The 17,643-nt window shown below is 40.6% G+C and overlaps 1 protein-coding gene across 8 annotated transcripts in view; it reads right to left on the minus strand.

Annotated features, from left to right (window-relative positions):
• PRDM5 (PR/SET domain 5) overlaps nucleotides 1–17,401 on the minus strand; it is an 87,882-nt gene extending 70,481 nt beyond the window's left edge. For 7 of the 8 annotated variants that reach the window (XR_010831072.1, XR_010831071.1, XM_066995950.1 and 4 more), the window contains exons 1-3: nucleotides 17,089–17,401; nucleotides 12,415–12,498; nucleotides 801–923 (exon numbers count right to left, since the gene is read on the minus strand). Coding sequence is in view for 6 of the 8 variants with exons in the window: in XM_066995950.1 (XP_066852051.1) it covers nucleotides 801–923; nucleotides 12,415–12,498; nucleotides 17,089–17,181 (300 nt within the window). In the remaining 2 variants the exon portion in view is untranslated. The remainder of the gene's footprint in view (nucleotides 1–800; nucleotides 924–12,414; nucleotides 12,499–17,088) is intronic. The other variant, XM_066995953.1, reaches the window with a different exon arrangement.
• Nucleotides 17,402–17,643: the final 242 nt, after the last annotated feature.

Raw genomic sequence — 17,643 nt, forward strand, 5'->3', positions numbered from 1 at the left:
CTGCAAATGACAAATATAAAAATGTAGAAATGAGTTGGATAAATTCAGATCTGCAGCCAAGATTAGAAAAAGAAAAATCTTTTTTTATTAACTTATCCTCAAGCACTGTATGATCATCCTACCAGATAATTAGATCCTTCAATTCTCTGTTTTCTACAGGAATAATTTAAGCACCATGCTTGCTTTCAAACTTGTCACACTGTTCTATTAAATTTTAAACTAACTACAAAGTAAAATCATGACTCTACTTTCCTAAATCCATACCTGAGTTCAGCATGAAACACAACTAGTCCTCTAAACCACTAATCTCGATTCAGTCAAGTATATACCTACATAGTTAATATTTTAAAATCCTACCATGACAAAAAACTGTATTCAGGCAAAAGCTTAATTTGACTAAGGCTCTAGTGAGAAATTTAAACTTCTGTTAGCGTAGTGAATGAAAAACTGGAAGTCATTTTTTCTTCTAAATGTAAACTGTTTTACTACAAACCAGGAGAAAGAAATAGTTTGTGTAAGTTACTCAGTGCAAGTCCATCTCAGTAAATTAATACAGATCTTTCAAAGAATACCAGGTCCTAACTAATGACAGCCTTTTCAATCTTTCAATCTTGTATTTATGGTACCATATTTAAGCATGACTGCTCACTTCTAAAAAAAAAAAAGTAGGAAAATGAAAGCAGCATGGCTACTATGTTTCTCAGATCTTACAATTTTATTGCAAGAGACAAAGATTAAATAGGAGATCAAATTTACAAATTAGTCACAGGAAGCAAATGGTAGGAATCCACCAAATCTACCTGGATGGCTGCCAGATTCTTTTGTTCTTGTGACGGAGCCTCGTGGACAAAACGCAGCCAGTTAGAATGGCGTGGATTGCTTGCATCCAGGATATAAAGGACTTCACCTTTACCGCCACGAACCTGAAACATTCAAAAAAAATCAACACAAAATTAAAACTTACCATCTAGCATATCTACTGAACATATACTAACATGTAAAACATTAATGTGTGCTGGTGTCAGCAAGATGATCTTGCATTCGACAGGTACTCACAGCTGTGCTGCACATTCATATTTTTCTATGTAAGTGCATTTATCCACCTCAAAATATGTAAGCAACTCAAATCCAGCAACTGGGGTCAGTTTCCTTTGTTGAGTTCCCAGTCTCTTTTCTTAGCCTTTCCTCTACTAAACAAACCTCTCTGCTTTATGACTGACTCCTGGGTCTCACTCATCTGACAGTATGATCACTTTGCTCATGTTCTTTCCTCCCACTTTGTTTTGTTAAGTCCACCTCTGCTTACTATCTTGCCAGAAACTGACAATCTGAGAGGTCCTCTCCCATTCAAATCCTATCATCCCTTCTCCAGATTTCCTTTCAGAGTTCTTCTCCTTTACATGTTTTAATGCCAGCATTTTACTCCTCCAGTATATCTAATTCTTCTCATACTTCCCCGTCTTTTGTCATTCAGCCTGTCACCGATCACTTTCCTACAAATTAAGGTTATAGACTTAGCTGCCTCCAAGTCCTGGACAAGCTTGAGAAGTGGGCTCACAAGAACCTAATGAGGTTCAATAAGCCTAAGTGCAAGGTGCTGTACCTGGGTCGGGGCAACACCAGACATGAGCACAGACTGGGAGAAAAACTCATTGAGAGCAGCCCTGCGGAGAAGGACTTGTGGGTTCTGGTGGACAACAAGCTCAGCATGAGCCAGCAGTGCACGTTTGCAGCCCAGAAGGCCAACTGCATCCTGGGCTTCATCAACAGAGGCATGGCCAGCAGGTCAAGGGAGGGAATTGTCCCTCCTCTGCCCAACTTGGAGCACTGCATTTAGGTCTGGGCCCCCAGCACGAGAACGATGTGGATCTGTTAGAGCTCGTCCAGAGGAGGGCCACTAAGATGACCAGAGGGCTGGAGCACCTCTGCTGTGAAGAAAGGCTGACAGAGCTGGGGCTGTTCAGCCTGGAGAAGAGAAGGCTCTGGGAGACCTCATTGCAGCCTTTCAGTACTTAAAGGGGGCTTATATAAAAAGATGGAGAACAACTTTTTACACAGGCCAATAGTGATAGGACAATGGGGAACTTTGAACTAAAAGGGGAGATCTAGATTAGATGTTATGAAGAAATTCTTCACTTAGAGGGTGATGAGGCACTGGAACAAGTTGCCCAGAGAAGCTGTGGATGCCCCATCCGGGGAAGTGTTCAAGGCCAAGTTGGATGGGACTTGGGCAACCCGGTCTAGTGGGTGGCAGGGGACTTGGGACTAGATGACCTTTAAGGTCCCTTCCAACCCAAGCCATTCTATGACTCTACGATCTTCTAGACTGCCTTGTCCTTTGCTCATTATGTTCTTTCTCTAGCAGATCCTATCCACCTTTTTCTGCCAAATCCTAAATCCAACTCTTTCTACCTAGTCTCATGTCTCCAGAGAAATCTCAATCTTAACTGCAAACAATTACAAACAGTATGTCTAAATCTGAACGCAACTTTTGTTTGTTTGCAGCTTCCCTTTTCTGTAAAATTACCAATTGTTCAAGCAACTTACAAGCCCAAACTTGAATTATCAATTCTGTCTCCATTCCTATCCCACTGTTCCATCACTAAATGTTCTTTATCCTTGTTTATCACCAAACGCAACTTTTCTTCTTCCAAATTCCAAATCCAGCAAATATGGTTTCACTATTGTTAACTTTGCTTTTAACATATCTGTCCCACACCAATCCTAAACGTCCCAGAAACTTATAAAGCACGTTTTGAAAACTATATTCCTTGTTTCCCTTTCAAGTCTTGGAAGTTTGAGAGGTTTTTTTGGTGTTTCTCCCACACCCCCAGCACTTTCTGAGAACTATCTTCAGAACAAGGATCAATATAATTGCATTGATCTATCCCGTATATCTTGTTTTACAGCTCACTTGTGTCCTTCATATATACCTATCCAAAGGACATATAAATACGTAGCCTCAGTGAACAGTTGGTCAGTTTTAAATTATGCTTAGCTGAAACTGTGTCAGAATAGGAGATGATTTCAGTAACAACAAATTAACATACTACATAGGTGAAGGGCTGTAAATTGTTTAGCCTGGGAAACAAACATGCTCAGGTTTTGCTCACTAAGTGAAGAAGACACTTTAAAGAACGGCCCTGCAGAACTGAAGGCAGATGTGTGACAGCTTTAACTAACAAGTCATCCCATTGTTTCCACTCCAGAACTTCAGTAGTAGTAGAACCCACCTCCCCAAATAATATTTGCTGATAGTTTTAACACCAGATCAAGCAAATTTTCCCTGCTAGCCACTGTTTTAAAGAAAGAATTGCACATATATGTCATCTTAACAGAGGCTTTTGGGTATCATTATAGATCCATAGAATTTTTATGACTGTGACAAAATTCCAGCTTCTGTTGACAACATGAAAATAATAGTTAAAATTAGGTTACTATTTCTAAGTCATTCTTTGCCCTTAAAACAAAAAGAAATACTGCTGAAACAACATAGCTGCCACTTTGCCAGTGGCTTGCTGGTTTTGTTTTAAATAGCATGCCATTTAAATCTTATATCAAAGATAGAGAGCCATGAAAAAAGGTCATAGAGTCACACAAATTCCATATGACTTATTTATATAAGGAACATATTTTCATCTGTCAACAAGAAGTGTCCAGAGTAGGTATTTTCTAAGAGCTGGGGATTTCAGCTATGCAAGATCAAAATTAGATTGTTGTCATGGCTTTGTATTTAAATTGCCCACATTCTTGCTGTATTTATTTCTAATGGATGCAGTATCATATTCCTTCAGTATGACTGATTAAATTAACTAAACTTTAAAGATACCATTAGAAACAAAAACTGTATTCCATTACCATGAGAGCTGGTGACAGCATGTTGTTCTCAGATTAAAACAAACAAAAAAAAAAAACTGCTGTAGTTCTCCAAACAAGTAAGTCTTCGAAATGTATTACTATTCTTCCAAAGACACTTATCTTAAGAGGGACGTATCATGAAAAGGATGAAAAGGTGCCAATATTTTGAACTTTAAAAGTTGTTTTACTTTCAAACACACAGATTAACCAGAGTAAAAAGTGTCAAACCTACATATTTAAATGCACCTACAAATAATATTATATAACACTAAGCACTGGAACACTTTGCACAGAGAGGCAGTGGAGTCTCCATCCTTGGAAAGAGATACTCCAGAGCCACCTAGACATGGTCCTGGACAACCAGAGCTACGTAGCCCTTCCTGAGCAAGGGGGTTGGACCAGATAAACTCCAGAGGTGTCTTCCAGCCTCAGCCATTCTGTGATTCTTTGACAACTCCGTTGAGAAATAATACCTGCTCATTGCTGGAACTGTTGCTTCCACCAGGAACTTGAGCAGAATGACTGTAAATCATAAATGCAAATCCCAACTTCATGCAAAAAGACATGTTAGTGATGCATTTACCTCCTGAACAGCTCTCCTTCCCACCAAAGCCTTACAGAAGTGCTGCATTGATTACGCTGCAATAATCACCCAGTTCTAAATAACCACAGAGCAGAACCTCACATTAAAGAATCACAGAATCATCTAGGTTGGAAGAGACCTCCAAGATCACCTAGTCCAACCTCTGACCTGACACTAACAAGTCCTCCACTAAACCATATCACTAAGTTCAACATCTAAACGTCTTTTAAAGACCTCCAGGGATGGCGACTCAACCACTTCCCTGGGCAGCCCATTCCAATGCCTAACAACCCTTTCGGTAAAGAAGTTCTTCCTAACGTCATTCCTAACATCTAAACCTGGCGCAACTTTAGCCCATTCCCCCTCGTCCTGTCACCAGGCACGTGGGAGAACAGACCAACCCCCACCTCGCTACAGCCTCCTTTAAGGTACCTGTAGAGAGCGATAAGGTCTCCCCTGAGCCTCCTCTTCTCCAGGCTGAACAACCCCAGCTCCCTCAGCCGCTCCTCATGAGACTTGTTCTCCAGGCCCCTCACCAGCTTCGTCGCCCTTCTCTGGACTCGCTCGAGCACCTCCATGTCTTTCTTGTAGCGAGGGGCCCAAAACTGAATGAACACAGTACTCGAGGTGCGGCCTCACCAGAGCCGAGTACAGGGGGACAATCACTTCCCTAGCCCTGCTGGCCACACGGTTTCTGATACAAGCCAGGATGCTGTTGGCCTTCTTGGCCACCTGAGCACACTGCTGGCTCATATTCAGCCAACTAGCAACCAGTACTCCCAGGTCCTTCTCTGCCAGGCACATTGTCTGAGTGAAAATAGTTTACAATGAAGATTAACATCTGTGAGCAATTAAAGTCAAGTTAATGGCTTCGTGATTTAGCTAAACCTACCCAAAAACTGGGTTAGAGAGGCCCACCATGCAAATCCTATAAAGGTTTCCATCATATCTTGACTTGGATTAGAAGCGGAATCAAGATCCTATCATAAAAAACATACATTACCCTCCCTTTTCATCCATTTTTCTTCTTCATTTGTTTGATCCTTAAATTATGTAACGATAATTTATACTCACTTCAGTGATACACAATCATCTCAGTTGTGCTTTCTTATCTCTGTCAATTTGCGAAGAAATATCAAACACAAAGCAAAGACTTAACACATAAGGAAACTATTGGTATAAGAATACAATAAATTCCTTGAAAACTTGCTACACTTCCTGTTGCTTTTTTCCACCTCATAAAGAAATAATGCTGCATTAAATACACAGATGTGAGGAAGAAGACAAGAAAAACAGTCAAAATACCGTACTTAACGTGGACTAGACGTTTACCATTCTTTTTTCACTGGTTGGGTGAATGGGTGAGTTTCCTAGATGTGTCTTTGAGTACCATGGCAAGGAATTTCAAACTTTATCAATATCCTCTTTTTAAAAAAAAATAAAAAATAAAAACAACAAACAAGAGCTAGTCTGTTTGCTTTGCAAATATATTCCTCAAACTGAAAAGAGTACCTAAATACCACCCAAGTTGAACTATTAACGAACTGAAATGAAGTTTGGAATATGTCCCAAAGGATGCTCTCTCCAGTAACAGCCTGCTCAGTCATACTTCTGCCTTGTGTTGTGATTAGCAAACAAGAAAATCAGCTTAATTAGAAGATACATCAACAAATACAATCAAACATGCTTTCACATGGCTCTACCTGTAAATCTGTTTAGACCTCCAAGAAAACAGGATCAAAGATGGCTGTCACTAAGATAGATGTTGTACTATAAGCCAACGTGATTCTACTAGCCACAGCAACAAGTAATTTTCCCTCCTACATCCCCAATCGGTGACACTGGAAAACACGAGAAACATATTGTGTAGCTTCAGTATCTTCCCCCAGCCCTGGCAGTTGCGCTAGCTACAACAGCAAGAGAAGAAAAACGGAAGACAGTGTCAACCTGCTTACATGCTCCTCAAGAAACTTAAAGATATTACTACTAATTTAGCTCTTTACCCTACAGAACTAGGACTCAGCAAGTAGCTTTCTGGAGCATGACAAGCAAACTCCCATATTGAATAAGCTAAGGTTTCTTAACCTTCTTTATCTCACAGAACCCTCTTTTACAAGGATTCACACACATAGCCTTACCACTTACTCCACATGAGACCTGGAAAAGTAAACAGGATTCATTCTGCCACAAAAATTCCAGTCTGCTCCCCGGGAACTCCTTTCCAGTCACTGAACCACTCCAAGAATCTTCAGGACAACCTGCCTACCACAACTATTGATGGCAGAAAATTGTTGGAAAATGGAGGATATCTTTCCGAGGGAGGAAGTGGAAAAATGCTTTTGTATACCACAAACTGAAGTAGAAAATGCTTTAAGGAAGCTTTTCTTAAAGTACCTGCAAGCAATTTACTGCATTTTCCCCATACATCTGAATATTTTTAGTCTTTCATAAATAGTTATAAAACATTTAAAATAGAAGCAAAACATTTTTACAGGACTGAGGCTCCCTGAAAATTCAGTGAAGTAGGATCAATCCTATAATACTAGTGAACATATTTGTTTTTAAAAATTGTGACATTTGAACCTGCCACCTGTCTACATGACTAATTCCATGTTTTAATGTTATTTTCCCAGTTTCTATACAGTTAGCTTTAACTCAAATTTTCAATTAATAAAAAATACCCAGTTAGCTTGAGATGCATTCCTCAGGATCCTCAAGCTACAGTGGTCAATCCAGAAATGATTTTAAAACTATTTTAATGAGGCCTGAACTCAAGCCCAGAAGTTTTTTTAATTGGTTTTCTAAGACTACCAAACTACAAATGCTCTTAAGTCTCGTGAGACCACCCCTGAATAATACAGGATTCAGTCATCTTCATAGATCAACAAAGACGTACAAGGATTATATGATGTGCCTATTGTCAACAAGAGAAATCAGTGAAAGAGCTAGGAATAGACCTCACAAGCCTAGTCACCAATAGATGATATCACACTTTGTTGTTGTTGTTTTTGTATTTAAACAGGACATGGGACCTTATCCCTACTTCCTCTAAATTAAGGGGCATATCCACAGAAGTTGAGGTTTCCCGCTGTAGTTCAGAAGACCTTCCTGGCCTAGCACCTATCTGGTTCTGAGGCACTTCTGGCCACCATGACCAAGATGTTCCTGTAGCTTCTGTAACCAATGGAGGTAAGTTGGAGTTTCTATTTATTTACTTAGGGAGTGATGTCACCAGACACACAGTGTCGTGATTTTGGCTGAGACACAGTTAATTTTCTTTGTAGAGGCTCACACAATGCTGTGTTTTGGATTTTTTTTATGAAAATAGTGGTGATAACACACCAACGTTTTCAGTTGTTGCAGAACAGTGCTTACACAGAGCCAAGGACTTTTCAGCTTCTCATGCTGCCCTGCCAGCAAGGAGGTTGAGGGTGCACAGGGAGCTGAGAGGGAACAGAGCTAGGACAAATGGCCCAGGCTGACCAAAGGGATGTCCCATGCCATATGACACCATGCTCAGCAATAAAAGCTGGGGGAAACAAGGAGGAAGGAGGGGACGTTGGGAGTAATGGCATTTGTCTTCCCAAGAAACCGGTACTCATGATGAGCCCTGTTTTCCTGTCAGTGGCTGAACATCTCTCTGCTGATGGGAAAGGGTGAATGAATTCTTGGTTTTGCTTTGCTTACGTACATGGCTTCTGCTTTACTTAGTGAACTGTCTTTATCTCAACCCGTGAGTTCTTGCACTTTTACCTTTCCAATTCTCTCCTTCAGCCCACCTAGGGAGAGTGAGTGAGCAGCTGGGTGGCATTCAGCTGCCTGCCAGAGCCAAACCACAACACATAGTCACCTTTAATTTCCCAGGCCAAATAATTAAGTGGCAATTCACTTCATATTTAAGCATAGATGGATTTTGGCATGAATCTAGAATGAGGTTCAAATTCATGCGTGGTAATCCGTGGCAAGATATCTTTCCATTTTACTACAACACCCTTAATATTTGGTCACCCACTACCTAAAACATATACATATACAAAGCACACACTAAAAATTATCTTCTTGAGAATTAACACACAAGGTGTCACTGAACTAAGTCAAATATTCCTGGGCTACACAAAGCATGACTGCTAGCCAGTCAAGGGAAATCATTGTCCCGCTCTGCTTTGTGCTGGTGCGGCCACACCACAGTATAAAAAGGGCACAAAACTGTTAGAGAACGACCAAAGGAGGGCTACAAAGACTGTGAAGGGTCTGGAGATCTGAAGATGTGTGAGGAGTGGCTGAGGTCGCTTGGTTTGTTTAGCCCAGAGCAGAGCAGGCTGAGGGGAGGCCTCATGGCGGCCTGCAGCTCCCTCACGAAGGGAACAGAGGGGCAGGCGCTGAGCTCTGCTCTCTGGGGACAGCGACAGGACCCAAGGGAATGGCATGGAGCTGGGACAGGGAAGGGTCAGGCTGGGTGTTAGGGAAAGGTTCTGCACCCAGAGGGTGGTCAGGCACTGGGACAGGCTCCCCAGGGATGTGGTCACAGCATCGAGCCTGCCAGAGTTCAAGAAGCATTTGGACAATGCTCTCGGACATAATTTGATTTTGGAGTGGTCCTGTCCAGACCCAGGAGTTGGACTCAATGATCCTCTTTGTGGGTCCCTTCCAACTCGAGTTATTCAATGATTATATAAAATATCTTCACAGGAAGATGAAATACCTGACATTCACTGCTACTGCATAGGGGGGTTTTACCTCAATATCAACCAGGACATCACTAAATATGCCACAATAACAAATTTCATATTATTATACAAGCATTAGGAAAAAAGAGCCCCTAATCATTTGATAAGTTACCAGATGGAATCCTACAGATTTCTAAATAACACCTCAGATGCTTGCAATGCCCATCCACATGATGCACTCCATCTTTTTATGCTGCAATTATCTCCAAATTTTTGAAAAACATTCAAGGTGCCATGTATACTACTAAAAAATGTTCACAACTGCAAATGCAAACATTTTACCATGCACACCTGGCAAGAGAAGAAGAAAAAAATCACTGAAAATAAGCAGATGGTCATCTTTGCTGCAGGCAGTAAACACACTGCCTGCTTTCTATAAACCATTTTCTAAACATTTATAAATTTAAAAATCTATGTTCGTTCAAACAACCATGTAAAGAAAAGTTCTCTTTTCTACATTCTATTTTTTTTATTAACATGAAAACATGATTTTTATTGTTAATGATAAACATCTAGATGCAATACTCCTGAGTTTCAGACCCCTCCCCAACACAGAGTCTGTTGAATGAGCAACTGTAAACCTTTGATTTCTTCAGAACTATGCGATTTGCAGGCAAACTGGTAGCACAGTGCTATATTTAATTTAAAACACAAACCCTAATGTTCTCAGAACTGTATTAACAAAATCACTGGACCCAATAAATTCTTTTCTGTTCCATGTTTTCCCAAAGACCAAATGAAAACATAACATAGAATCACAGAATCATTTAGGTTAGAAAAGACCTCTAAGATCATCAGGTCCAATCATTAACCCATCACTGCCAAGTCTACCACTAAACCATGTCCCTAAACACATGCACATTTCTGTCTCAATGTGACGTCTCAAAGATGCCAACTCACAATGTTGGTCTTACAGAAGTAGGAAGAGCTTCTTCAAAATAGACCACATTACAGACCACTAGTCCATGCAACTAGAAATTCATGTGGAGAACTTCCCTGCAGAAAACTGTTCCACAAAGTTGAAGCTAAGAACACAGGCATCACATACAGAGAAGAAAACACTAATGTTCATTTTTACTTGACCTATTGAAAAGCTTCTATTATTTAGCCTTCTTTCTGAAGGTGACCTCCCTGAATATGCTTTTTTTTTTTTTTTGACTGCAGTCAGACTGTGAGCTCAGGCCTGACTGTGCCTTCATCCAATAGTCATCATATTAATTATTTTTAATATATTTGGTACAGCTGACTACACACAAATTTGGCTGGTTTCTATGACTGCCTCCCACAGTCTCTGGAATAACCATTTACTTGGACTGTTTTACTTTTTACTTTCTGCATTCCTGGTCTCAATTTTCAACTTAAGACTACTCTCAGCATGATTTAAATTATATTATAAAGCTCATGTTCAGATCAACTTCAGTAAACATGAACAACTTAGGTTCAAACATTCAGGAAGTCATAAAATTTGGTATGCAGGAATCTTTTCAAGGCTCTCAAAACTAGGTTACAATAAGATATTATGAAAAGGTTTTAGAACAGCTCATAAAAATCTTATTTTCTGGTTTGCTGTCGAAGGGGTCATATTAGTGTCATCAATAAATACATGCATTTCCCTTTTATTTTCTGTCATATAGAAACAGATAAATCTCATTTAATCATCAGCAATGAGGAAATCTGGAAAATCATATGGCTTTCTAACCAACCTAAATTAAAGGCCTTCTAACAACTATAATCCACTCACCATCCCTTCTAAAAACCTTGTTCTAGCTCAAGTATTTTATTAATTTAAAGTATCTTGCAGAAACATCATGAAAAGGCAAGTAAGACAGGGCATATTAACATGTACTGTATTTGGCAAACATTCATAACAAAAGTACATGGTATTATTTTGTTTTCAGCTGAGAACAAACAAGATGAAAACAGCTGCTCTGAGTACATAACCAAAGGACTCAGGGGAAAGAACTATCTACACCATCTTTTTGGAAATAGGTATTTTGGGCACATCTCCAAATTAAAAAAGACAACAACAATAAAACAGACAAAAAATAGGGTGATTCTAGGGGAAAGGGAAAAATAAAGGCATAGGGATTCACAGACTTGAGTTAATACTCATCAAGGAGTATTTTTCCACTCTATCACTGGACAGAAATTGAGTTTGGGTTTCGCAAGATGGGCTTTTAGCATTTTCACACATTGTTCCACTGTGTAGAATGTATTTATAGCTCTAAGACCATATCAGTACCATGCTCTTCTTAGAAGAAGCTCAGCAATGTTAATGGTAAAGGGTTATTTTTTCCAAATAAATATTTATTTTGCAATAAATGTATGTATAGTGCTTTAATACGGATGACAAACCTATGTGTTTTTTGTACAGTGCCACACAATAGAAAAATACACCACAGAAATCTGAGAAACTTGAAAATGAGTCCCTTTTTCAGAGTAGAAGAGGACTAAATTTGCTTTCAATGGAAATTGCTTGGGTGAAAAAGAAAGACATGAATTCTATTCAAAGAACTAGAGCAGAAATCACAGATTACAAAGATGGAACAGAAGCACCGAAAAGCAGGTGCTTAGAACAAGTTTGAAATGTTATTTCAAGTATTTTTCAGTCAAAGTGTGAAGTCCTCAGCTGGTAAACCCAGACAGAATTTTGCTACAGGCAAACACAGCTATGACACAAGTGTTAAGGACCTCATTACAAGATTTAGTGTGTTTTAGAAGAGCCCCGAAACCCCCTGTACTTTCATCTACCCATAGCACCAGGTTTTTATTTTGCTAAAGATCTTGTAACTACACATTGAATTACAAATGTTAGTAAAATACAAAAATTTCACTTACCTTACCATTGCCAAATACTAGCACAGGCACCACAGCAGCGAATGCTTTGTGTGACCTGACATGTTGGCAAACATAAACCAGAATCTCAGTAATTTACAATCCCATATGCAAATTACTTTCACCATTTTTAATTCTCACAATTTTCAACAATTTTCCATAGTGCTGTTACATTTTTGTTTCATATTTCATTGATTAGAAATTATCATTTGTTATTTCTTGATCCTTTCAGAGAAGTAATTTCCCTATCAATATCCCTACACAAAAAGTGTACTCTAATATCATCAGTAAGTGCAACATCTAGCTACAGTATCTTTAAGCCTTAACTAAAAAAAAAAAAATGTTACAATGAGAACATAATCCTGGGAGCACTTTTTGCTAGGTGTGATGTCCTCACTGGAGACTACTCACTTCCCACATAAGCCTGCAGTCTGTGTCCTCATCCAGTTCCTGAGGCATTCGCTTCTCCCCTGCAAAGGGGCCAAATTTTTCACCCTAAGGAATGAATATAAAAGAAAATGAATCAGTAGGGGATATATTAAAAAAAAAAAGTGAATTCCAAACTCCAGCAGAGGTCTCAATTTTAGTTTCAAGTGGAAAAGGACAGTTTTATTTTGGAAGCCCACTATCAGCCAAAAAGGTGCACACCCTTGTGGGTTCAACTTCAAGCTCATTCGCATTCTTTTTATGGATTAAAGAATCTCTTAAAACCATACCTTCCCTGTACATGCTAATTTTCCATTTAGCATAAAGCATTTTTCTTGATTTTAAATAAGGGTCATATTTACAAGTCAAATTTCTTACATTTCTTATAAGATTCTCAGGAAGCATCTTGCAATATGCATCCCAATAAGTCCGAAGTATTTGGCAAGCACAAAGTTTACATTAGATTTATTTGCAGGATTATTTGCAACACTACTTTTTGAAGTGCCACAAATCAAAACACTAAATAACTTTGAGGTTTTGAACATACAGAGGGACTTGTTTAAAAAATGAGGGAATATGCACGTGTCTATGAATTAATTCAAGCCTTCAAAAAAAATTAAAATATTATGCCACCTGCTAGTCGTAATACACATCGTGAAAACATCCATTGCTATGTTCTTCCAAAAGTGTTTTTTTTTTCCCCTCCCTTTATAGATTTCATGCCAGCAGCAGGGTAAATACTTCAACTAGGACTTCCACCTGGCATAGGCCTAACTGTTTCTCCCCTTGTTCTTATTTGCATTGATAAACCATATAAATTGGAATGCAGAACACAATGTTCCTTTATGCAATATTAAGATAAAAAAAAGCTGTTATATACTTTAAGGCATTACAGGTTATAATTATACAATAAAAAGCAACTTTGGTGTTTCTTTAAAAATACAACATTATGGCTAATGAAAGGATCGATCTTGTCTACAAGTCCCTTCCCCCAGACACATTCCATGATCCCAGGAACAGCCTGCTACGTGTTTTTCCTTCTTCTTCCTTGCTTACAGGTACAGTGGCAAGGAAAAGGTGGAATAGAAAACTTACAGGATGATCCCTCAACCAAGTAAATAAATTAAATATATATATATTTTAAATGAAACTTGAGGAGGTAACAAACAACAGAAAAGAAAATTGACATTGCATAATAACAAGGCAACAGACTAGAGGAGTAAAATATTAAAATGTGCTCAACAAATATTCCATTCAAAGGACCAAGAGAATAAGGAGGTAAAAAGACAAGAACACCAGACAATGACCAGAGCCCAAAGCACCAATGGAGATAGAGATATAGGCAGCGAGAGTAAAAATTCACTTCACTTCTCACTGATCTCCATACCAACTTTCATCGTTTTAAAAGTGAGGAAGATGGTGGCAGAGGAATTCTGTTCTGGAGATGTATGGTCCTTTCTAGCCTCAGCAAACATAAGGTAGGCACTTTCGGGAGACCTCTCACACCAAGCTGAACAGGCTTTTCCCATCCACTTACAAAGCGCCACATAGTTTTGGTGCAACAAGAAACTAGCTCACTACAGCTGCTGGGCTCTGAGGGAGGACATGGTTGTAACTGCAGAACCCCCTATCACATAGCAACCCCCTATCAGTCATAGCAAGGATCAAGATGAAAGAAGCTTGTTTGACTGTAACCTAGATTAGTTCTATAGAAAGGAAAAGAAAAAAATCTCCGTAAGTTTAACAGAGAAATAATTAAAAGACCTAATGAATAAGGAACCTGAAACAGCCAGTCTCCTACACTCACTTCAGCAGCAGAACAACACTAACATTACTAACATTACTAGTGGGCAAAATAGATGAATTTATTCCTTAACTACTTTGAAGGTTTCCACAACCCTCACCTCAGTAATACATTCATCCTCACAATCCAAAGGATGCCTACATACCATACGAAGTACCTACAGGATTAATTTTACCCACCACTTAACAACACATCACCTCTGGGGTGAAACACAACAACAGTTTAATAGGGCATACTGACTCAAAACAAGAAATACCACGTCATTCCTAGCTCAACTACTCCAAACGAATAAACCTCTCCTGCAATATGCTTAAGCCCTCGTAGAAGTTCAAAACAATAGAGAAAGTAAAAGGCAAGATGCCCACCAGTAATATAAAGTGAATGTAACATGAACTGGAGGTGATTCAAACTACTAAGCATTTTTTATAGCTTCTCAAATTTGGACAAAAAGCAGAAACTAGACACGGCAAAATCTGGTGTCTTGCAATACAAAAGCCTGTGGAGATTATTAATTCAGCCTTTAAGATGATTTTTTTTCACATGTATGCATATATTTATTAGTCCCAGCTAATAAATATGCTGTCGTATACCAATATACAAATCAAAAACATAGTAAGACTTCCTCTCCAATCAAAAAAGCTCAGGTTTATAGCACAGTCTGAAGTCAACCATAGAAATGATTGAAAGATATGAAAGGCACGTTATTCAAATGTCAAAAAGCTGCTTCCAACAGCTGTTTTCAAAAAAGCAGCAGTGCTTAAACGTGTTCCAGACTCAGCAGAACACTGGAAAAGGTAGTAGCTCTCTCTCAAGACTATACCAAGGGTCTTAAGATTCTGGTGTTGTAGCCACTGCTAAGCTGTTGGAGAAAAATTTACAAGAGAATCACAGCTTTTGTTAAGGTAACGAAACAAAAAGTTTCCGCCTTTTATGACTACAGACAAAAGATTGAAAACATGGCATAAAGCCTGAAGGAACAAAAGAAGATGGTAAGTAACAGCAGGTCAAAATGTATTATTACCAAAACTTTGGTTTTAATACTATAGTTTTCCAAGGCCTACCTCATGATTACTTAACATCTGGAGAGTTGCTACTGCAATTTCTGATTATAAGATCATTTGAAATGCATTTGACTTCCAGTTAAGACAACTACAGTTGTGTGATAACAAAGAAAATGATGCGGTATTTGCTATTCAGGGACACAGATATTATTTCACAATTAGTGCCATATTCAACACCTCCTCCCAGTCCCAGAGCTCCAAGGTATTACTTAACAATTTGTCAGCTATTAGCTACTCTGTATTATAAACATAAAGTGTAGTAATGCTGCCTCACTACTGGAAAGGAAGAAACATTGAGAGCACTTCAGATTTTTCTTTCCATGGGAAAAGAGTAACACACAGTCTGGTTATATCCAATGCATCATTTGTGTTGTTTACACATCTGCTGTTCTGTGAGCAGCTATGGCCACACACTGTGCTTAGGTCTTCAACCGTTTTTAGGAATACCTGTTCCAAGCAGTGTCTGGTTTCCAAAGGACAACTCAGAAGCTGGTTTCCTCATCCTACTGAGGAGGAAACTCTGCCCGTCTGTCAGGCATAGACTTTTGATCAGGGCTTCGCATACCACAACTGTTGGTGCTACCAGCACAGAGGATTCAATGCCAAACAAAAACCAAGTCTCTAACAGACACTGTCATGACACACTCCTAAAACATAGACAGATCTTACTGTAACTGCCTCCACCTTTTCCTGCCATGTTCCACATATAACACACGTCCCACTTGCAACATTTCAGTTTTGTTAGGATGTCCTGTATGAGGAACTCACACTGGCAGAGCTATACAGGCACAGCTCTGACAGCATATACCTTGCCTGTATAAAAAGAGAATTCAAAAGTAACATGGAGTAGTTCTGTTAAGAAAAAGCTCTGTTTTCCCTGGCATATAGATCTAATGGTTCAACATACAACAGTGTAAAGGAAGGGGACTCAGACCTTCAGCATTGACATTAACAGACAGGTTACAATTTCAGTGAGTTTCACTGTAAAGCTAATTCTATTTCAGAGTCCAGGGATTGATATATGATAGCAGCCTACAATTTTCCCTCATGTGTGAATTCTCAAAGGTTTCAAATGAATGTTCAGAACCTCAGTGAAAACAATAATAATAAGCTAACTGATAAAAAGCTTGGACTCTCTGCCCCCTGTTAACCCTCTTGAACAGCTTAAAGATTTGGCATCCCTACATCAAGGTGCCTAAACCCTGTGGACAAAACCACTGAAAAATTAGGCAGCTCTGCCAACCGTGTGAGAAGCAGAACCTGGAAAAAGATGGAAAGCAAAACATATATAACTGGAAGTGCATGCTACTGCAGGGTTTGTAACTTTAGGTATGCCTCTAGCGGTTGGAAGAAGTTGTTTGAGCAAGCCACCTGAGCAGTTTTAACCGGGGTTTCAAACAATCAAGAATTTTTCACCGCAGTCAGGCGGCATCACGGGGCAGGGCCCGTTCGGGAGATGAGAGATGTGCAGCTAGATCAGCTGGACCGCACCCCCACCGGGCCCGGATTTCTGCCCTGGATCGAGGACCTGCACCGCCCACCCTACCGAGCCGTAGGGCCAGGGGCGCGCCAAACAAACCCAGAGGAGCGCAATAAAGTGGGGACAAAGTGCGACAACAGCAGGGGGAACCCCCGCAGGGCGCCCCGCTCCCCTTCCGCGGGCCGGGCGGAGGCAACGACGGGCTCGGCTCGCTCGGGGCGGGCGGAAGCGGAGCAGGGCTGAGCGCGGCACGGCCCCGCCGCGATACGTGGCAGGGCTCCCCGCCGGGCCGGGCCGGGCCGGCGATCACCCACCTTTCTCACTCTGCGGGCCGTGTAGAGCCCCATCCCGTCCTGTACTTGGGACGACTTCAGGGCAAACCTATCCGGCACGTACATGCCCAGCATTTTGCACCGGGCCGGGCCGCCGCCGGCTAGCGGGGAGGAGGAGGAGGAGGAGGGCTCCCGGGGACTTCCATCGCACCGGGGGAGGGGGCAGGACGAGGGGCTGGGTGCGGGGCTCGCCCGGCTCCCGAAGACGGCGAGGGGAGGAGCCGGCACCGGCACCCGCCGGGCCGGGCGGCAGAAGGGGGCGCGCTCACCCGCGGGGCAGCGGCCGTTGCGGACCGTTAGTGGCGGGTGGGGACCGCTGGAGACCATCGGGGGCTTCGCGCTGTCGAGGGGCCGAAAGGCAGGAAGCGAGTTCCTCAGCCGGGGTTAGCCTTGGTGTTCTTCCAGAGACATTAACAGATGTATAGAGAGTCGAAGTAGTTAAAGTTTCTAGTCGCCACCAAAGCATAAGAGAAATGTTGTGGTGGTAGCAGTAGGAGGGAATGAAAAAATGCACAGAATTTTAATTTCGAGATGGCA

The sequence above is a fragment of the Anser cygnoides genome, chromosome 4, assembly GCF_040182565.1.
Source record: "Anser cygnoides isolate HZ-2024a breed goose chromosome 4, Taihu_goose_T2T_genome, whole genome shotgun sequence".
Classification (NCBI taxonomy): Eukaryota; Metazoa; Chordata; class Aves; order Anseriformes; family Anatidae; genus Anser; species Anser cygnoides.